General features: G+C 38.4%; 1 protein-coding gene across 1 annotated transcript in view; it reads left to right on the plus strand.

Moving 5' to 3' along the window:
- Positions 1–23,948, plus strand: part of HPSE2 (heparanase 2 (inactive)) — a 753,270-nt gene that overhangs the window by 414,808 nt on the left and 314,514 nt on the right. The window contains exon 4 of the mRNA XM_056801127.1: positions 22,513–22,686. Within this exon, the coding sequence (XP_056657105.1) occupies positions 22,513–22,686 (174 nt within the window). The remainder of the gene's footprint in view (positions 1–22,512; positions 22,687–23,948) is intronic.

The raw sequence follows: 23,948 nt of genomic DNA on the forward strand, positions 1-23,948 counted from the left end.
ACCACTTCTTTTAGTTTAGACAGTGGACAAAATAAATAAAGCCCTCACTGGTAGCATTTGCCAATTTCTGAGGTGTAAATGTTCCCAATGAAAGTGTAAGTATCCATTCTTTGCCTCTAATGATGCAGATTGTAATCCATCCACTACTGTCCATCCTGTGTACCCCGTGTCCTCCTATAGATTCTCCATTTGGAGTCTACTTAATATGCAAAGGTCTTTCCTCTTGGGTTTTTTTGAAACATTATCAGAATCCCTATGGAATGTATACAAACTCTATGGTTGTCCTTTACTCTTCCTGTTAAGGCACACATTTCTCTTATGATATCCATTAACACCAGTGGTGACAAACTCATATAAAAATAGGGCCACTAAATCACATATAAGGTCCTCTACCAGCAACAATACTAAATTAGAAGATCATAAATTAACATTATCTATGTCTTTTTGTATTTTAATTTACTTTTGTTAAATATTTTCCAATTCTCTTTTATGTGGTTTGGCCATACTTGGCCCCTGAACTGCATTTTTAGTGTCTCTGCTTTACACTACTCCAGTCTAACCTTTGTAATGTGTTCTACTCTGCTCATGCCCCGCCTATTTGTACCTGCCATGTTCCTCTGTCTTTTGGTGAGGTTCAATTTTACTTATTTGGAGACTAAAGTATTCTGTGCAACAGTCCCAGGAGGATCATGGTGTTTAAAAAGATAGATTCTTGTTACATGGAGGATGAATTGGTGTGGAAAAAGAATCAAGTGGGCCAATTAAAAGACTAAATCAATAGTCTAGGTGAGAGGTGATGAAGGCCTGAACTAGAATAGTGGTATGACAGTGGGAAGATGGGGATAGATGTAGAAACATAGAGATATAGAAGGAAATGAGAAGAATTAACAGAATGAATATGTGAGGGATTATACCAAGGTTATCTACCTATATGATGGGAAGAATGGTGATCCTTTCAAGAGAAGTATAGAGAAATTCACAAAAGATGTGAGTTTTGGAATGAACACAATGACCTCTGTTTTACATACATTAATTATGAGATGACATCCATTTTGAAATGTCAATAGTCAGTCGGTTATATGGGATTGGATTTCAGCAGAGAAACTTAAGTTGGATAAATCGACCTGGGAATCATCTTCATAGAGGTAATGATAGAACCCATGAAAGCTAATAAGATTACCAAGTAAGCAATAAGTATAGAAAGAAAAGAGAAGATATCTCAGGGCCGAGTCTTAGAGAATATCCATAGATGCTGACAGAGCATTAATGAAAATCCAGCAAGGAAGAATTAAAGAAGAATAGGTGTACATACAGGAAAGCAAAACACAGGCCAAATTTCATTCCATTCTTCTGGAAATGGAGAAGGCAAATGAGAAGAAGAGAAGGGGCATCTGAAATTAAAACTGAGAAACCAAATGGGAAGATATTTGAGCCACTTGAATTCAAAATTGAATGAGGCCAGAAAAGCAGGTCAATGATGCTGACAAGAGAAGATAGCAGAGTCCAGTCACAGTGATAATAGCTTTGGCAGCCATATTTAAAGGACATAATAAGCTCTTTGGATTCCTGCCTTCTGGTGTTTAAAGGATTCACTATTGGCAAAATTTCATATTAGTAATAGAAAGCATAATGCTACACAAGATAGTACTTAAGTATTATTAAAATTGTAAAAATGAGAAGGGACAAAGCTATGGAAAACTTTAAATGGCCAAAGGAATTACTAATATTTGATTCATTTGATTTGTGCATCTGTACAAACTGCAGATCTATATTCTGATGTAATCCATCAATGAAGGACATCAACTCTGAAATTAGGGACCCTGGGTTCAAATCCAACTCTGACTTTTACTTCCTCTGTAATTTTGGGCAAGTTATTTGACTTCCTTGAAAGCCAGTTTTCTAATATGTCAAGCTAAAGGGTTGGAGTATGTGACCAGCTTTAAAACTTTGATCCCATGATCCTTCTCATTCTGTGTAATTTTTGTTAATATCTTTGTAGAAATGTGCACAGAAAACCAAGTTAACACTGAAATCTTTGTTATGGGTCTTACAATAGTTCCATTGGCATTCAGAATCTCAAAAGTAAGAGAAGGAGAAAAGACAGTAAGGTTGACTGAGGTTTGTAGATTAACAGGAAATGACTAGTTTAATTCAGGAGAACAAGGGATTCAAGAGTAGAAGATGATACATAGTTGAAACAACCAATTATAGTTGATTCATGCCTGGGAAGATAAGAGTGTAAGGCTAGAACAGGGATAACAGCCTGAGAAAACAGAATGATAAAATGTCTATAGACTATGGTGGTGATGAAGAATAGGTTTAGTAGAAGTGAGGCAAAGGAGAAGATGGAAGGATTATGAACAGAAGGAGGAATTTCAATGTTCAAAGTTATAGAAATGGCATAAAGAAAAGGTAAGACCCCCAAGGGCATGTTCAGTATAGAAGGGGCCATCAAAAGTGGTAGAAGTGGTCCAAGGGAGTAATATATAAGAGCAGGGAAATCTCTTGCAAGAGGAAGGAAAGGTAGTTGCCAGTTGGGACAAGTATATAATGTTGAGTGTTAAAGAATTCAAGGATTACCAGCACTGATTTTTCTTTTAAAATTTTTGCTTGAGATTTCCCTGCAAGATTTTTACAGAAAATAGTACAAGTTGTCTTCTAACTGTAAAGCAAGCCCTGTGAAAATGTAGTGGGGTTAAGCATATATAAACTACCACCTATCGTGAGTGGTTCAATGTCAGATGAAAAATTTTATTCTCATTCTATAAGGAATATAAGTCAAATAACACAGGCCTTCTGGTTAAGACTCATCTGTATGATCATACTAATATTGGAATGATCAATTAGCACATTTTCTATGCACAAAGAGATAGATTTCCTAAGAAGCTGCCAAGTTTTCAGCATCTGAATTTACTTGCCATGAAATCCTTACTATGTGGCAAGTCACTGTGAGGTTAATGTCAAAAGAATATGAAGAATCCAAAACCAAAATAGTCTTGACAGATCAGAAGAATAATATGATTAAATTTAATTACAATTAAAAGTAATAGGGATAAATATAAAGTCTTCTTTAGGTTAAAAAAAAATCAGCTTCACAGATAGCAGAGTTTGGAGTAAGACTGTAAAAGTTCATTGTGAGTCAACAGCATGAAATGAAAGCCAATAGCTACATTATCAGAGCTATAGAGTCCAGGACTAGGAAAGTGTACTCTGTCGTGATCAGACTACTGGAGTATTCCATTTCATGTTGGCTTTATTGGAGAACATCAGCAAGTTAGAGAATGACTGGAGGAGAGTGACTAGAATGGTGAGGAGAGTGGAGACCATACTATATAAAAACTGGTTGAAGAAACTGAGGAAAATTTTCCTCTGAAAGACTTAATTTTCAGATATTTGGAGGGTGGTCCTGTGGAGGAGAGCTTAAACTTATTCCTTGTCCTAGAACCAGAGATTTTAGTCTTTTTTTTTGTATGGAGAATCACTTTGGCAGTCCAGTGAAGCCTGTGGACTACTACTCAGAATAATTTTTAAAAATAGTTGTTCTAAATTTCAGCTAATGAAAATTAAAATGTGCTTTCCCCCCATTTAATTTCACAGACCCCTTGAAATCTTCTCAGGGACCCCTTGATTTCAGACTATCCATCTTAGAAGGTAAAACTAGGAATAATGGATGAAAGCTTTACAGATAGACAAAGAGAGACTTGAGATAAGCAAAACTTCCTGACAAACTATCAAATGGGAGGTTCCCTCTCTCAAGAGGTCTTGACACCACTACTTGTTGTGGGACATTATAGAACCAATTTAGAGATTCTTCATGAAGACAAAACTTTCCAGAAACTTGTAGTTTAAATGGAAAGCTAGTACAGAAAGATGTAATGAGGTAAATAACTCCTTATACTTTAGTATTTATTCACATATGATTTAAATTTTCCATATTCTCTCTATTCACAATCGCTCTGTATCTTAAATTTTCTTAATGAATCCTTTTCATACAAGAATTGATTGAAGGAACGTGGGATGTTTAGCCTAAAGAAAAGGCTGAGGGTTGGAGAGAGGAGAGGACAAAGAGACATGATAGCTGTGTTCAAGTATTTGAAAGGCTGTCCTTATTCTGAATGACTCCAGAGGGAAGATCCCTACAGGATTCTGTGTAGGGTGGAAGTAAATGGTGGATGGAAGTTACACAGAAGAAAATTTAGGCTGATGTTGGCGAAAATACCCTAAAAAAATAGAGCTACCTCAAAGTAGGACAGGCTGTCTTAGGAGGTGATGAGTCTCCCTCATTGGGGTTTTCAAGCAGAAGCTAGATGACTGACGACACTTTACACATGTTAGAATGAAGCGGATTCCTTTTTCAGGTGTGGGTTGGACTAAATGGCTACCAATTTCTCTTCCAGTTAAAATTCTGTAATCCTGTGTTTCTGTGGCCAAAAAAATTCAACACTTGGTGACCAGGCTTCTGGTGACAAATCTTTCTGAATTTAATTAGGCTAATCCCCAGATGACAGACATAAATAACAACACAAAATTTAAATTTCAGACAATTAAGACAATGGCAAGGTTGCCATAAAGCAGTACATGATTCATTGCTAAATGGAAGGCACAGAAATTCAGTAGTGCAGAGAAAGGAAATATTGTTTTAGGTTTGGGACACATATGTTCAAGGTCATAGCCTTGTTCTATAGTGGAATAGGTGCATCATAATTGGTTTGTGAGGGATAGGCTTTGAACTAACAAGGGAAGACCCCAGAATTCTTCTCAAAGGAGGCAGGCTAAGAAGAATAGGCAGTAAGCTAGCAGGCAGACATGGGAAGGAAGGATATTCTGGATAAATTAAATTGCATAAGCAAAGCATGGAGGCAGAAAAGTGATTAGTTCCAGTGCTTGAATCATTATTTAAGAGCTGATTGGGCTGTGTCAGTGATGGTGAATCTATGGCACGGGTGCCAAAGATGGGGTGCAGAAAACTCTCTACAGTTTCTATAGGATCTTTCTAGCAGCCACCTTCCCCACTCCAGAGTGCATTAACTAGAAAGGCAGAGGGACTCAGGTGGAGGTGCTCTCTTCCCCCTCTCCATAGTGCCTGATGAAATTTTTTTTTCACATATCCCATCCCTCTGCCCAACAGCCCAATGGGAGAGCACAGTGGGTAAGGTGAAAGGCTCACAGACAGCAAAGCTGGAGGGGAGCTGAGCCACTTGGGCCACTCCCCTTTCCCTCTCTACAACTTGCTGAAGATATTCCTCACTTCACCCTTCCCTTTGCCCAGCAACCCAATGGGAGTGCTTCCTCCCTTCCCCTGTGTGGGGTAAGGGTAGGGGCAGGGCACACCTGACACTCAATATGGGGGTGGGCACAGCACTCTATCTTTAAAAGGTTCTCCATCATTGGGCTAGATTATGGTGTCTAGGAAGCACTGGGCTAGAAAAGGTCTATTGAAGGGACCAACTCTTCAAACCTCTGCATTAACTAGAAAGGCAGAGGGACTCAGGTGGAGGTGCTCTCTTCCCCCTCTCCATAGTGCCTGATGAAATTTTTTTTTCACATATCCCATCCCTCTGCCCAACAGCCCAATGGGAGAGCACAGTGGGTAAGGTGAAAGGCTCACAGACAGCAAAGCTGGAGGGGAGCTGAGCCACTTGGGCCACTCCCCTTTCCCTCTCTACAACTTGCTGAAGATATTCCTCACTTCACCCTTCCCTTTGCCCAGCAACCCAATGGGAGTGCTTCCTCCCTTCCCCTGTGTGGGGTAAGGGTAGGGGCAGGGCACACCTGACACTCAATATGGGGGTGGGCACAGCACTCTATCTTTAAAAGGTTCTCCATCATTGGGCTAGATTATGGTGTCTAGGAAGCACTGGGCTAGAAAAGGTCTATTGAAGGGACCAACTCTTCAAACCTCAGATCTATTATTTCCATTCCAATACAGATGCTTATGATTGGAGGAGATAGCTTCCAAATCCAATCTCCTCCAACAAGTATTCATTAAATCTGTATTGTGTGCAAAACATGTAGTAGGTGCTCTAGAAAAGAAAGAAAGAAAGAAAGGAAGAAAGGAAGAAAGGAAGAAAGAAGAAAGAAACCAGCTCTTGACATTTCTACAGTTTCTATAGGATCTTTCTAGCAGCCAGAATGTCTGGATCCACCATATACAATCATCCAATCAACTAGCAGTTACTAAACACCTACTTTGTAACAAGCGCTTTGTTAAGCTCTAAGGCTACAATTACAAGAGTGAAGCATTCCCTGCCTGTAAGCAGCTAACATTCTACTGGGTTTTTGTAGCGTGCCCACAGATAAGTAAATACAGGATAAATATACAATAAATAAACAATAATTACAGAGGATACACTAACAACTAGGGGAATAGAAAACAGCCTTTCGAAGGAGTAGTGCTTGAACCAAACCATGAGGGAAGCCAGGAATACAAGGGAGAGGTAAGAAAACAGTCCAGGCATAGGGAATAGCCTTGAAAAGACCCAACGATGCACAATGGGATGGCATTTGAGAAGTATGCAGAAAGTGCTAGGGGCTGGTCTGACGGAAGCCAGTTTCCTATTCATTTCTTTTCAATATTGAAATAGAATAATGTACTCTTAATTCATTAAGCAGTTGGAGACTTATTTAACCAGAGCATAGAAAAGATATTCAATGTGGGCCTCCCCCCATCCCCCACCCACTCCATTTAGAAACATAACTGGTCAGCAGGTAAGTATATGTTGACTCCTGCAGCCTTGAGATGGGTTTGGCGATATCTGACAAGACTGAAGGGCTATGACTTCACTAGCCTTGGTTGAACAGGAAGTCATGTCAGTAGGAGCCAAAGTCTACCAGGAAGGTGCATCAAGAAAAACATATCTTTTAACTTAGTCCTATGAGACAATCAAGTCTTTAGGAAAACTGCCATTTTTATGGGGAAAAAACTGAATCTAACCCTTAATAGATGTAGGGAAAGAAGATAAAGGAAGAGAACAAGCATTATTAAACATCTGTGCCTTTGTGCCAGGCACTGGGCTAAGCATTTTTATATGGGTTATCTCATTTGATCTTCACAATAATCCAGCAAAGTAGGTGCTATAATTATCCTCATTTTATAGGCAAGGAAACTGAGGCAGACAGAAATTAGATGACTTATCCAGGGTCACACAGCTAATAAATGTCTGAGGTCAAATTGGAACTCAGATCTTCCTGATCGAAGCCCAACACTGTATCCCCTGTGCCACTTAAGAGGAACTATAGTAGATAATGGTCTTTTCACTGGGAGTAGTATATAATTAGCCTTGAAAGGTATGCTGGACCTCTTATAAAGGACTTTAAGTGCCAAACAGAATGAGTCTTATTTTTTTCTTAAAGGGAATTGGCAGGGGTAATATGGTGGGGAAGGGAGCAGAATGATATACTTGGACCTATGCTTTACAAATGTTTGGTAGCTGCATGGTAGATGGGCTGGAGGGGAGAAAGATTGGATGCAAGGAGAACAGAGATCATTGCAATGTCTTCAGATAGTGTTTGACAAACCCTAACAACTTCTTCTCTAGTTCCTTTTTTCCTTAACGTGTGGGTACACCAACTACACTTTCATTTCCCAGTAGGTCACCAGGTCTCTTCCTATGAGCAGACTCCCACAGTAGGCTAAGTTGGTTTTGTTTTGTTTTTTCATTTTTTTACTAATGGCATTTAAAATGGGTCCCTCCTCTCAGGAAGCCCATCCAGCAAGCCTCCTTGTCATTATTAGGACCTTGTTCCTGGATTTTACCAAATTTGGAATGTGTGACAATCTGCTTGGGGACAGCTAGATGACTCAGGAGATAGGGTGATGGGCTTATATCAAGAAGACCTGAGTTCAAATTCAGCTTCAGACACTTACTAGCTGTGTAACCCTGTGCGTCACTTAACCACCATTTCTCTTAATTCATTGGAGAAGGAAATGGCAAACCTCTCCAGTGTCCTTACCAAGAAAACCCCATAGACAGTATGGTTGGGGTTACAAAGAGTCAGACCCAATTGAACAACAGTAATCTGCTCCCAGACTATACTACTTAGCACTCCCAATATCAGAGAATATACAAGTGGCCTTCTGTATGTGACCACCGTGCCTTATTGCATGCATTCCTGTCTTGTTCCTCCAAACCATCTTAATATTCCATTGTCTGTATCCAAGGCATTAGTCTATCTTAAATAGAAATTCCATGAGAGCAAAGACTATGTCTGTCCGATTGCACTCAGTACCCAAGTGACTAATGGGATGCCAGTAAAGGTGGGATAAGGACGCTCTCCCTCTTTACCCCCTCTCTCATCTTCTACTATCCCAGCTGTTTTCAGGTCTTCTCTCTAAATCAGACTCTTTGGAGAGATGCCCCATCACTCTGCCCCCTCCCCTTTCCTTTCCTTCATTCTTTTGCCCCTCTCAGCTCACTGTAGAGCTGGGGATGTCCAGCCAAAAGTGGTTCTGAGTTAAGAAGTGTGTTCCCTGCTGTAGTATGTGAAGATTTATTTCAGCAGGATGGAAACTGGTCCAAGTCACTGGTTATAGTGTTTTCATGGCACTGTAAGAGCTATCTTCTTTGCAAAACATCTTCAACTGGGACTGAACAGCTTTAGCCTCCACTTTCTTATTGTTTTCTACAACAAGGCTTGTTTAAGAGTCTTCAAGGCAGAAATGTACAGATGGTTCTATAATGCTGAAAAAGGCCATGTGAAAAAGGCCAAGCTTAAGAACTGGAAAGACTTGGAGATGTTTTATGGGTGGCCCCACCCTATGCCACGAAGGTCTATCTCAAAGCTCTTGTCAGCCTTCTCATTGTCCTTCTCATTGTGTCTTCAACCTCTGTAGGATAGCCAGTTCTTTACAAAGAATGTTCACACACATTATTCACACAGATGCTAAAGTCATTCTAAAACACAAATAGGGCCAGGTCATCTTCCACTTCCTCATAGTCTTTAGTGGATCCCAATTGTTCTAGGTTAAATACAGACTTCTCAGCTTGATTTTGTTTTTTTTTTTTTAACTCTAACTTTCTATGTTAGAATCAGTTGGTTCCAAGGTAGAAAAACAATAAAGGCTCAACAATGGAAGTTAAGTGACTTGCCCAGGGCCACAGAGCTAGGAAGTGTCCAAGGCCACATCTGAACAGATTACCTCCCATCTCTCCACCTGCTATCCACTGAGCCACCTAGCTACCCCTGAATGCACTTGGATTTTCTCTCTGACTCTAGGAACTCCCTAGCTTCCTTAGGTCTCAGTACATGCCTTCTGTCTTATAGAAAGTGTTTCCGGGTACCCCTAATCATTCATGTACTCTACTTCCTCGGATTGTCAAGTTTGTATTTATCTCTGCATATATTGTATTACCTACTCACTGCCTCCCATCTTTGAGTAGAACATATGCTTGTTAACAACAGAGATTTCTTATTGGATTGATATTGTCTCCATATCCCCAGTACCTAGAACAGTGCCTTTCTTGTACATGATGGGGATCTGATGAATGCTTATTGTATTAGAGTGTTTCATCTGAACAACAGCCCTCAGTGGTAGGTGGACAGGTATTACTGTTACTATTATTATTATTATTATTATTAGTAGTAGTAGTAGTAGTAGTAGTGATTTCCCTGGGTTTGATTTAAAAATAAGAATAGATTAAATTCTTTAGAATTTAATCTTAAGAATAGATTAAATAGATTAAAAATAAGAATAGAAATTATTTTCAACCCAAACCAATGAGTTCAATGCTAGTCAGGACCAGAACTCAGGCTTCCTAATTTAGTTCCATCATCTTTTCACCACACATGATTTAATAATCCTTGGAGTTCCCACCTCATTAACTAATAGTCAAGGAATATAATTATTGAGTACCCGATTCCCCATTTCTATTGAGAGGACTGTTATGTTTCTAATCATTCAGATTCATAATTTCAGAAGGATTTTGAATCTTCCTTCTTCATCATCACCCCCCCAATCTAGTTAATTGCAAAGCCTCATTATTTCTTCCTTACCAAAATCTTGGGTCTTTGGCTTCCTTTCAATTTTCAGGGTCATTATTCTGAACATTTCTCACTTAGACATTTTCAGTAGCTTGCCAAGTGACCCTCAACCTCTAATCTCTTCCTTTCTCTGCTTCATCTTTTGCACAACTGCCAAAACCTTTTTCCTAAGGAATAGATGTGACCATGTCCCTAACCTGTTCATGAATCCTCAATGACTCCCCACTGATTATAGGACACAATGCAAACTCCTCTGATCAGTGCTTTAAAGCCTCTCATATTTGGCTCTAGCCTCCCTTTCTGGATTATTTCATTATTATTTCCATTTGTGTAAAAGGAAACATGGTCAAATGAACAGCACACTAGACATAGAATCAAGAAGACTTGGGTTCCAATTATACCTCAGTCACTTAGTAGCTATGGGGCCCTGGCCAAGTCATCTAGCCATTATTAGCCATTACTTCTTCATGTGTAAAGTGGGAATTGGGATATCGCCTGCTGTTGTGAGTGTCAGATGAAATAAAGTACATAAGGCATGATAGAAACCTTAAGCTATTAGATAAATGTTTTATTATGATTATTACTGTTATTGCTACTACACCTTATTTTGCAGCCAAATGGGCTTACTTGTTCATCAGATGTAACTTTTCATCTAGAAACATCATGCCTTCACACTGTCTCATGTACTTATAATGCATTTCTTCTTCATACCAGCCTCTCAAAATCCTTTGCATTCTCCAGACTTACCTCAGGTACCACTTCGGGAAAAAAGCTCTCCTTGATCATCCTTGTTGTTAGGACCTTGCCCTTTCTTGAATTGTATTGTAGTGAATCATCTGTATTCATCTTTTTCAACGTTTTGTGTCATTGTCTCCCCTCTTCCACCTAGAGTAGAATGCAAGCTTCTTGAGGACAGGGATTACTTTTTCTTACTCTTTGTAACTTCTGTGTCTAGCATGATGCCTTGCATATATATATATAATATATATATATATATATATCCTTAATAAATATTTCTTGGGTTGAATTGTGTAAGGCATTGTGCTATATAAGAAAAAATGATTTCTCTCAAGGAACTTATAGTCCAATTGGGTAGGATTGGGAAGCTAAAACCCCCATATATATAAATAAACTTAGAGGCAGCTAGGTGGCTCAGTGGATAGAGAGCCAGGGCTAGAGATGGGAGGACCTGGGTTCAAATTTGGCCTCAGACACTTCCTAGCTCTGTGACCCTGGACAAGTCAACCCCAATTGCCTAGTCCTTATCACTCTTCTGCCTTAGAACCAATACTTAGTATCAATTCTAAGGCAGGAGGTAAGGACTTTAAATACATATGAAACTTAAAGGACATTACAAAAGATGCCACAAGTTATTAAATAAATAAACACTATATTCATAAAATATTCAAGACAGCAGGCCTCAAAATCACATTAAATCTGTATTTGTATCTCTCTAAGTACAGGAGGAGATATTATTTTAAATGCTTTTTTAAAAAGATATTTTAAAAATCCTATTCCTGTCATCCAGGGTCCTTCAAACTCCCTGTCACTTTTCCCAAGTCACCTTCTTGCAAGACCTTGAACAGCATTCAAAGTCAGTTATGCTTATTGCCAATTTTGTTTCCCATCAACCAATTTAAGTAATAGGGATGTTTGGAAGAAGGAAAGATATTAAGCTTTATTTTTGTCCTGATGAAGGCCTCCCTGGATATCCTGTTTGAAATGTCCAGTAGGTGATGCAGAACTGAGGATTAAGGGAGAGGCTGAGGCAGGGTCTTATACCGCTAGATGATAATGAAATCCTTAGGACTTAGTGAGGTAGAATATTGAAAAAGAACAGGAACCAGAACAGCTTTGAGGAACAGCCCATAGATAGGGGGTGTGATATGAATGATGAGCCAGCAAAGGAGACTGAGAAGGAATGGTCAGATAGATGGGAGAGAGAGGAGCACCATAAAATTGCAATTCATATATAGGAGAAGGAGGGAATTGAGGAATTGAGAGGCTGGAGACTTTGAAGGCCATTGGCATGATTGTTGAAGGAGAGCAGGATTTGAGAAGAAGAGAAAACAGTGAGTCAGGAGCTAAGCTACTGTGGAAGAGAGGGGATAAAACCTAGGAGTGATAACACTAGGCACTATGATTTGAATAGGTTAGACATTTTTTATAATGTGGACCTCAAAGGAGGAGAGGTTTCTGGGGGCAAAAAGAGAATCCAGAAATGACACTAAGCTGCAAGGATTATAATCAGTCCTCCTCCAGGACCAGTGTGCCAGGGAGTGAGTAAAACTATAGCCATGGCCAGAGATGATGAAGATGGCCAAGGATGCTCAGTTGTCTGGGGAGTTGGGCAGGAAAGAATAGTGCTTAGTCTTCAAATCTGACTCTTGCTACTCTTCTACAATTACTCTCTCAGCCTAGAATCAGGAGAACTCGAGTTCAAAATCAGCTCCAGACACTTAATAGCTCTGTGATACTGAACAAGTCATATAACCCTGTTAGCTTTACTTTCTTCATGTGTAAAATGAGCTACAGAAAGAAAATAGCTGAACATTCAGTGTCTTTGCCAAGAAAACCTGAAATGGGATTATGAAGAGTTAGACACACCTGGAACTACAACAAAAGACGCCATTAGCCTACATCTTAAATCCAGTGGCCTTTTTTTAGTCCAAGATTTCTTGAACTATCTGTAGCACTTGCCACTGTTGACCTTGCCTTTTATAATTCTCCCCTTCTTTCTGACTACTGACTAATCAATGACTACTTTCTATCTCACTATTCTGGGCTGAGTCTGACTCAGGTTAGTTCCCAGGTGGTTTATGGTTGATGTTAGAACAAAATGAAACACTCATCAGCCATTCATCAGCAAATAAAGGCAGATTTCCTTAGCCATAGCCGAAGAATGTTTAATGAGAAAATGCATTGAGGTCACTTTGAGTTGATACAATGGAGTTGCCAGAATTACATTTTGTTTTCCACCAACCAAGCATCAGAGAAGGCTTGGAGATACTTTATGTCTCTTTTGTTCAAAGGTGTCCAAGTGTTTAGTCTTTTGAAACAATCAAATCTCAAGTATAATTTCAGTACCTTTCAAGGAAAAAAAATTATTTTACCTTGCATTCCAGCAGAGATTAGGATATTTCTACCACCATCACCACCACCAAAAATCTGAAACATCCTTGGCATGCTAGAACAAAAAGTCAATTATTATATGGAACTAAAAGGAGATAAATGTAAAGTTCTATACTTGGGTTCAAAAAGTCAGTCTCGAGTTCAAGTCAGAAGATTGGCTAAGTAAAAAGTCATGTTAAAAACCAAGAGAATTTTTTTGTGAACTATAAACTTAATAGGAGTACACAATGGAAGGTCTAAAATCTTCATTTGAGAGTAGCTTTATCTACAAAATGAGAGATGTGGATCCACTGTGTTCTGCTCTGGACAAATATATTTTGTATCTGGAATGTAATATTGGTTTCTAGACCCAACATTTTAGCAAACACATTGATTTGAAAAGGATTGTCAGGATGGAAAAAAGCCTGAGTCGATACCATACATGGAAGTGTTGAGGAAACTGGGAGAATTTAGCCTGGAGTAAGGAAGGCATAGAGATTTTCATGACAACTATGTTCAAGTATTTCAGAGGCAATAATGTGGAATGGTGATTAGATTTGTTCTTTTTGGCACCAGAAATCAGAATTAGTAGCAAGGAGTAGAAGTCCGAGGGGCAGATTTAGGCTAGATAAAATGGCAATGACAAGAAATTGTGTTGTTATTCTGTTGTTTCAGTCATGTCCAACTCTTTGTGACCCCATTTGGGGTTTTTCTGGCAAAGATACTGGAGTGGATTGCCACTTCCTTCTCTGGCTCATTTAGTGGGTCATTGGACTGCTACAAGTGAAGTCTTCAGTATGACTTCAGGACAATACAAAGTATTCTCCAATTTAGAATAATGGATTCACTAATTCATTCATTTGTTCATTCATAGACTCCAAGAATTTCAGACTTGAAAAGCAACCTCAAGGTGATCTGTTCCAAACCATCTCTGAACTAGAATGGCAGTTAGTTACAACATCCCCAATAAGTGATCATCTAGCCTCTTCCTGAAGACCTCTGATGGTTGGTTAGGAGCTCATTTCCTCCCAAGGCTATTCATTCTACTTCTGGATGTCTCTCATTCTAAGGACGTGTTTTTCATATCCCAAGCCACAATCCTTCTCTCAGTGACTTTCACTTATTGCTTTTAGTTCTGCCCTCTCAGACCAAGTAAAATAAATCTAATCATTTCTGCCAAATGCTTTAAATACTTGAAGATAGCTCTTGTCTCCATTCCCTCTTCCCTTAATCTCCCAGCCTTCTTCACTTTAGGCTAAATATCCTCACTTCTGTCCTCCAATCCTTATATGGCATAGCTGTGAATCCTTCTGTCATCTTAGTCACCTTACTCTGAATGTTCTCCAGCTTATCTGTGCTTCCTAAAATGCATCATCATTCCCAAGTATAGTGCCCTAGATAAGATCCAAATCCAGTGGAACAGACATTCTTTTAGGTACTAGTAATTCAGCCCAAGCTTTATTTTAATTGTTTTGGTTGCCATTATTGACTCATGTTGAATTGGGGACCACTAAGAATGTTAGTTGTTTTATTTGTTTATATGATACAGACTGTTTAAAGCCACTGCCACCCCTATTTTACTTATGGAGTTGATTTTTTAACCTAAGTGTAGGACTTCATGTCCATCTCTTTAATTTATTAAATTCAGCCCAGTATTTCAGACTTTAAAGAACTTTATTAATCTCAACTATCCTCTAACACAGGGGTCAGAAAACTCTAGCTGCCACATATTTTTATATCAGCTAATAATGGTTTTTACATTTTAAAACACAATAAAACTTTATTTGTAAATGTGAAAACAATTTCTAGCTACCTTTTTTTGTTGTTGTTGTTTAGTCAGTATTAGACTCTCCTTGCCCATATTGGAGTTTCCTTGGCAAAGATACTTGGAGTCATTTATCATTTCCTTCCCTGACTCCTTAGCTGATAAGGAAACTGAGGTAAACAGGGTTAAGTAACTTGCTTAGGATCACACAGCTAGTAAATGCATAAGTCTGGATTTGAACTAAGATCTTTCTGATTCCTGACCTGGTGCTCTATCCACTGCACTACTTAGCTGCCTTTTTAGCTCTCGATTCCATTAAAAAATAGGCAATGGGAAGATGTAGCTTGCTGACTGATTCATAATCTAACACATTCATTGTGCTTGCGAGCTTTTTGCCATCCACAAATTCATTAAGCATCAGACTTTTACTTAAATATAATTCCTTGATTAAAAAAATTTAACAGAACAGAGTTTAGGAAAAGATCACTGGGGCACCTTGCTAGAGACCTTCTAATTGACAATTCTCCATTAATTATCACCCACGGGTTATTTCATCCAATATGGCATCTAGGTAATGGTACCATTATCTTGTTTACATTTCCTTGTCTTATTTCCATGGGTAGCATTAAAGAATGTAAAATGCTTGGGTGAAATTCAAAAATTCTTGGACTATGGCGTTACGCTATTCTATCAGTAGATAGGACTGTCAGAAAAAGAAATGTAGGCTAGTCTAGTGTGACATGGTTTTGGTTTTTTTAACCTTTACCTTCTATTTTAGAATTCATACTAAATATCTGTTCCAAGGTAGAAGAGTGTTAAGGGCTAGGTAATGGGGACTAAATGACTTGTCGGGGATCACCTAGCTATGATGTGTCTGAGGCCAAATTTGAACCCAAGACATCCTATCTCCAGACCTGGTTACCTATCCAGAATCATCTAGCTGTCCCATGAGCTGTTCTTGATGAACATATACTGGCTCATGGTGATCACCATTTCTCTTTCTAAATACTCCCCCGTCATCTTATCAATAATATGCTTTAGAGACAGCTAGGTAACATAGTGGATAGAGCATCAGGCTTACACTTGGGAGGATTTGGATTCAAAATTGGTCTTAGATACTTCCTAGTTATGTGACCTTGAGCAAGTCACTTAACTGATTTCCCATCCTTGCTGTTCTTCTATCTTAGAATTGATACTAAGACAGACGGTAAGAGTTTTAAAACCACACGCGTGTGTTTGTGTATGTGTGTGTATGCATGCATGAGCATTCTAAAATTTTGCCAGACCTACATGAACCCATCATGAAAATGATGCAGAGTGAAATAAGTGGAACCAGGAGAACATTGTACACAGTAACAGTAATGTTGTGGAATGACCAATGGTGAAAGTCTTACTCTCAGTAATACAGCAATCCAGGACAATTCTGAGGGACTTAGGACAAAGAATGCTATCCACATCCAGAGAAAGAACTGTTGGAATCGGAATGTAGATGAAAACGTAAATTCTTACCTATTTACTTGGGGTTTTGGTTTTATATGATTATTCACTTATAAAAATAAGCAACATGGAAGCATGTTTTGTATGATAATACATGTATAACTGAGACCGAATTGCTTGCCAAGCTCCAGGAGCGGGGAGGGAAGGGAGGAAGGGAGATAATTTGGATCATATAACTTCAGAACATGTACTGGGTAAAATAAATAAACACCCCTAGGTATTACAAGAATAAGAATTTCTTGATGCCATTGCTCAGCCCCTGTGAGTGGAAAACAGGAGAGATATTATAGAACTGGAAGGGAAGGTTATTTTCCAGATTATAGTACAGTGGCATCAAGAAATTTTTATTCTCATAATATCTAGGGGTAAAATTTTCTTGGTCCAAGTGCCTTTAACTTCATCTTTCAAGGGAAATTGTTCTCACCTAAGCTACCAGTGATCTCCTAATTGCTGAATTCAGTGACCCCTTTTTCAGTCTCCATCCTTCTTGACCTCAATGGGTACATGGGTACATTTGACCCAATGGACCCCTTCATCCTCCTGGAGCCTCTCTCTGGGAGTCTTGTGACACTGTTTTCTCTTTGTTCTTCTACTTGTCTACTTGTTTTTTTTCTCAATCCCTTAAATTTTTTTTTCAATATTTTCCCAATTGCATTTAAAGGCAATTTTAAATATTAGTTTTCTAAAATTTGGAGTTCCAAATTCTTTTCATTCCCTCCCCCCTCCATGAGATGCAAGAAATTTTATAGAGGTTATACAGGTGATATCATGCAAAACACATTTCTGTATTGGTCATGTTGAAGAAAAAGATATATAAAACAATCAACCTCCTCCCTTTTTTAGATCATAACACATGTTCTATTTTTCAACTAGTAAATGCTTCCAAAACTCATAAATACAAAGAATAATGTTTTTACTCCCTACCCTAAAGGATTGTTATAAAAAAACAATTTAGGCTAACTTAAAGTCCCATATAATGTGAACTATTTTTTTCACATGTCTAGCATTTTGTGGACTATGAATTCAATTACATTTGAGTCAAATCACCAAAGAATTGTTAAGCACCTACTATGTGCAAGGTGCTTTTCTAGATTCTTAGTATATGAAGGGGGGGGAGATAAAACAGTCTCTAGACTGTTAAGCAACTTAAATTCTATTCTGTTTTGTTTTTGTGAAAACCAGGACTTCCCATCTCCAGCCCTATGTTATTTCTGCCAATCTTTTAAAATAGAAAAATAATGATTATACTATGTCAAAGCAGCACAATGGAAAGAATTCTGCATTTCAAGTCAGAGGGTCTAGGTTTAAATCCTGTCTCTGCTATTTGCTGCTTTATTTGACAAATCACTTAAACAATCTAAGCTTTGATTTCCTTTTCTGCAGAAAGGAGATAGCTATTCTATTCTAGTACTTTATGGAGTTGTGAATTATAAGTAAGGCACAGTATATATTATAGAGTTGTTGTGAAACACAAGTAAGACACTACATATATACAGCCTTTGCTATGAACTCCTATCTATTTGGGCAAAATGGTTATTCTCCTCCTTTGATTTCCCAGAGTACTTTCTTGTACCTTTTTTATGCATTTGTTATGTATTATATAAAATATATATTTCTGTGGGTATATATGTACATATATACATGCACACACATATACACACATCTATATTATTTTGTATATATTTGTATTATATTGTTGGAATGGGAGTGAGCACCACACAATTGATCCCCAACTAATGACTACTAAACTCTGACTTTTTGCATCTCTTATATATAACTCCAACTTTTTCCATCCCTTACACATAACTATTCAGATTAGCTAAGATTCAAGAAGGCCAAAACTTATATTATGAGAGTGGTAGGGTTGGGGATCAGACCTGCAACTTCATTACGATAGAGAACTGAAGAGGAAATGCCCTCCACAAATGTAGAACTGGCCCCTTTTATGCAACTCATAGTCAGCATGTGAAGACTGCTTCGGCTGAACAGACGGAAGAAACCAACAAGAAGGTTCAACGGCTGAGATGGCGACGCAGCAAAGCACTGTGGAGTGCTATGGGCGTGTTGGAGCACAAAAGACAACACAGCCATCTAATGCAGCTGAGGAAGTCTCCAGGTGTAACGACTTTTTGTGCCACTGGACCCAGGCTTCTGACGCCGAGAGAGTGGGACTGTCTCTGTGCATTGACTTTTCCACTTAAATCTCCTTCATGCACAAGTGTCTTTGTGCACATTCATCTATCATAGATGAAAATGCACAAAGACAATCGTCATCCTTGGTTACCAAGAGACAACTACTATACTAGTCTTATAGAGGCTAAGTGACTATCCTCAAGACACACAAGCCTTTCCTAAGGCCCCTCAATTCTATTTTCTTTCTTCTGTTGATTATTTCTCATTTATCCTATGTATAGCTTGTTTGTACAGTTGTTTCTATGTTGTCTTCCTCTACTGGACTGTGAGTTCCTTGAGAAGAGGTCTTTTGATTTTCTTTGTATCCCCAGAATGTAGCAAAGAACCTGGATGTAATAGGTACTAAATAATTGTGATACTGGATATTGATTTTCTTTGTATCCTCAGAATGCAGCAAAATGTCTGGATATAATAGGTACTTAATAATTGTGAATTGCTAAGCTGTCACAGATATAGCTTGAACCCAAGTCTTCTTGGTACTGATGCCAGTTCTCCATCCACTATGCCACATTGTCTCTGTGTATTATAATAATCTTTTTTAATGATATTTTATTTGATCATTTCCAAGCATTATTCATTAAAGACAAAGATCATTTTCTTTTCCTCCCCCACCACCCCTATAGCCGATGCGTGATTCCACTGGGTATCACATTTGTTCTTGATTCGAACCCATTGCCATGTTGTTAGTATTTGCATTAGAGTGTTCGTTTAGAGTCTCTCCTCTGTCATGTCCCCTCAACCCCTGTAGTCCAGCAGTTGCTTTTCCTCGGTGTTTCTACTCCCACAGTTTATCCTCTGCTTATGGATAGTGTTTTTTCTCCTAGATCCCTGCAGATTGCTCAGGGACATTACACCGCCACTAATGGAGAAGTCCATTACATTAGATTATACTACAGTGTATTAGTCTCTGTGTATAAGGTTCTCCTGGTTCTGCTCCTTTCACTATGCATCAATTCCTGGAGGTCGTTCCAGTCTCCATGGAATTCCTCCACTTTATTATTCCTTTTAGCACAATAGTATTCCATCACCAAAATATACCACAATTTGTTCAGCCATTCCCCAATTGATGGGCATCCCCTCGTTTTCCAATTTTTGGCCACCACAAAGAGCGCAGCTATGAATATTCTTGTACAAATCTTTTTCCCCATTATCTCTTTGGGGTACAGACCCAGCAGTGCTATGGCTGGATCAAAGGGTAGACATTCTTTTATCGCCCTTTTGGCATAGTTCCAAATTGCCCTCCAGAATGGTTGGATCAGTTCACAACTCCACCAGCAATGAATTAATGTCCCTACTTTGCCACATCCCCTCCAGCATTCATTACTTCCCTTTGCTATCATGTTAGCCAATCTGCTAGGTGTGAGGTGATACCTCAGAGTTGTTTTGATTTCAATCTCTCTAATTATAAGAGATTTAGAACACTTCTTCATGTGCTTATTAATAGTTTTGATTTCTTTATCTGAAAACTGCCTATCCATGTCCCTTGCCCATTTATCAATTGGAGAATGGCTTGTTTTTTTTTGTACAATTGATTTAGCTCTTTATAAATTTGAGTAATTAAACCTTTGTCAGAGGTTTCTATGAAGATTTTTTCCCAATTTGTTGTTTCCCTTCTGATTTTAGTTACATTGGTTTTGTTTGTACAAAATCTTTTTTATTTGATGTAGTAGAAATTATTTATTTTACATTTCGTGATTCTTTCTATGTCTTGCTTGGTTTTAAAGTCTTTCCCCTCACAGAGGTCTGACATGTATACTATTCTGTGTTTACCCAATTTACTTATGGTTTCCTTCTTTATGTTTAAGTCATTCACCCATTTTGAATTTATCTTGGTGTAGGGTGTGAGGTGTTGATCAATTCCTAATCTCTCCCACACTTTCTTCCAATTTTCCCAGCAGTTTTTATTGAATAGTGGATTTTTGTCCCAAAAGCTGGGATCTTTGGGTTTATCATATACTGTCTTGCTGAGGTCACTTGCCCCAAGTCTATTCCACTGATCCTCCTTTCTGTCTCTTAGCCAGTACCAAATTGTTTTGATGACTGCTGCTTTGTAATATAGTTTGAGGTCTGGGACTGCAAGGCCCCCATCATTTGTGTTTTTTTTTTCATTATTTCCCTGGACATCCTTGATCTTTTGTTATTCCAAATGAACTTTGTTATGGTTTTTTTTCTAAATCAGTAAGGAAATTTTTTGGGAGTTCAATGGGTATGGCACTAGATAAATAAGTTTGGGTAGGATGGTCATTTTTATTATATTGGCTCGTCCTATCCATGAGCAGTTAATGTTTTTCCAATTCCTCAAGTCTAGTTTTAGTTGTGTGGAGAGTGTTTTGTAGTTGTGTTCATATAGTTCCTGTGTTTGTCTCGGGAGATAGATTCCTAGGTATTTTATTTTGTCTAAGGTGATTTTGAATGGGATTTCTCTTTCTAGTTTTTGCTGCTGAGCTGTGTTGGAGATGTATAGAAATGCTGATGACTTATGCGGGTTTATTTTGTATCCTGCAACTTTGCTAAAGTTGTTGATTATTTCAATTAGCTTTTTGGTTGAGTCTCTAGGATTCTTTAAGTAGACCATCATGTCATCTGCAAAGAGTGATAACTTGGTCTCCTCCTTGCCTATTTTGATTTCTTCAATTTCTTTTTCTTCTCTAATTGCTACTGCTAGTGTTTCTAGTACAATGTCAAATAGTAGAGGTGATAATGGGCATCCTTGTTTCACTCCTGATCTTATTGGGAATGCATCTAGTTTATCCCCATTGCAGATGATATTAGCTGATGGTTTTAGATATATACTGTTTATTATTTTTAGGAATGACCCTTCTATTCCTATGCTTTCTAGTTTTTTTAATAGGAATGGGTGTTGTATTTTATCAAAGGCTTTTTCTGCATCTATTGAGATAATCATGTGGTTCTTGTTGGTTTGCTTGTTGATGTGGTCAATTATGTGGATGGTTTTCCTAATATTGAACCAGCCTTGCATCCCTGATATAAATCCTACTTGATCATGGTGGATGACCCTTCTGATCATTTGCTGGAGTCTTTTTGCTAGTATCCTATTTAAGATTTTTGTATCTATATTCATTAGGGAGATTGGTCTATAGTTTTCTTTCTCTGTTGTTGACCTGCCTGGTTTTGGAATCAGTACCATATTTGTGTCATAAAAGGAGTTTGGTAGAACTCCCTCTTTGCTTATTATGTCAAATAGTTTGTATAGTATTGGGATTAACTGTTCTCTAAATGTTTGATAGAATTCACTGGTGAATCCATCAGGCCCTGGGGATTTTTTCTTAGGATGTTCTTTGATGGCTTGTTGGATTTCATTTTCTGATATGGGATTATTTAAGAATTCTATTTCTTCTTCTGTTAGTCTAGGCAGTTTGTATTTTTGTATATATTCATCCATATCACCTAAATTGGTGTATTTATTGCCATATAATTAGGCAAATTATAATAATCTTTAATAAATGTTTGTTGGAATGAAGAAGGGGAAAATGGAAGGAAGGAGGGAGTGGAAGAAGGGAGGGAGGGAGGAAGCATGGAGATAAGAAAGGGAGGGATGAAAAAAGGAATAGAGGAAGTGAGAAAAGGAAGGGAGGGGGAGAGAGGAAGGAAAGGAGGGAAGGAAAGAAGATGAAAGGAGGGAGGGAGAAAGGAAACAAAAATTTATTATGTGCTAGGCACTGTGCTAAGTGATTTAAAAATATTATCTCATTACAACAACCTTGAGTGGTAATTATTATTATTCCCATTTATATTTTAGGGAATTCAGCCAGATAATTACATGAACCAAAACAGCTAGGAAATGTCTGAAGCTGAATTTGAATTCAGGTCTTCCTGATTTTAAAACTCTGTACCACCTCATTTCTTGTCATTGGAATTTACTTCCTTCTCTGAAATCCTTGACCTCTTCCTCTGGTATGAAATTTTTATTTGAGAATTACAAGCCTTCCTTTGCTTCTTCCCAGCCAGGTCTCTAGACAAACTCTATAACTTCGCTGATTGCTCTGGGCTGCACCTGATCTTCGCCTTGAATGCACTGCGACGCAATCCTAACAATTCCTGGAACAGCTCAAGCGCTCTGGGTCTGGTTAAGTACAGCGCTAGCAAAAAATACAACATCTCTTGGGAGCTGGGCAATGGTGAGTAAAGACATTGTCTTTTCTGCACTGACAAAGTTGAGGAGGAAGAGCAACGTGAGAGGTCCTTCCTATCAGACTGTCACCTGGGCATGAGTCAGGAAAATACTAGGGATGCCCACCCTTTGTGAACTTACAAATCACTTTCACACTTGAATCTTCTCATTTGAAATTAACCACTAGCACTATGATCATTCCCATTTGAGAGACAAGAAAACTGAATCTCTAAGAGGTTATAATGACTCTTAAATTTAAATCTTTTCACTTGAGTCTCCACTAACTAGTTAGTATATTTATTCCTATTCAACAGACAAGAAAAAATTGAATCTTAAGAGATTATAATCATGCTTACACTCAAGTGTTCTCACTTGACTTTCTACCACCAGCTAGGATGATTGTTCCCATTTGACAGGCAAGAAAACCAAGACTGTAAGGGTTATGTGCCCCTTGACAGTTGGTGAATGACAGTTTACATTCCAATCTCTTAACTGCGAGTCTAGTTCCTTCTTTTTTTAGTTATACCTTTTTTTCCAATTAACAAGAATTTATTTTCTCTCCTTTTCACCTCTCCCTCCACAGAAGGGGGAAAATAAAGCAAAATCCTTGTAACAAATACACAGTTAAGAAAAATTCCCATATTTTGGCTGTGTCCAGAAATGTGTATCTCACTCTGCATCTTGAGCACATCACCTCTCTATCGGGAGGTGAGCCTTTCCACTGCATGATCATGCCTCTGTGAAACGTAATCCACTGGGAAGCCAACTGTTCGTTTGGGTGAATGCCTGGATTTTTCAGGCTCACCTTTTTGTTTGCTTAACTTTATGGGACTCTGAAAATGGCTGCCCAGGGATTTCAAAACAGATCACTGCGGCTGCTTTTTTCAGTTTGGTTTTGTTACTGCTGTTACACCTACAGCGACTTGATTCTGAGCATGGGAATAAAACCACACATGAACTTCACTGTTTCTCTTTCAACCAGGATACAGCCCATCTGTAACAGCCAGGATCATATTTTCCCTCTGGTAATTTAACCTTTTTTTTTTTTTAATGTGAGGCCTTCTCCTAGAGATTCTGGGATTCATTCCTATTACAGAATCAATGCTAATTATGATTTCATTTTGAGTAATAGTCATCCGAACTGAATATGGGCCAGCATCCTTATGAATGGCTTTGTAATTTAATGCTCTCTTTTTTGTTGATAGTGATGCTGAAGAAATACAGGATGCTCTTGTCATTCCTGAATTCTAAGTTACCCTGGAGGAAAGG

This window comes from Monodelphis domestica, chromosome 1 (genome assembly GCF_027887165.1).
Source record: "Monodelphis domestica isolate mMonDom1 chromosome 1, mMonDom1.pri, whole genome shotgun sequence".
NCBI lineage: Eukaryota > Metazoa > Chordata > Mammalia > Didelphimorphia > Didelphidae > Monodelphis > Monodelphis domestica.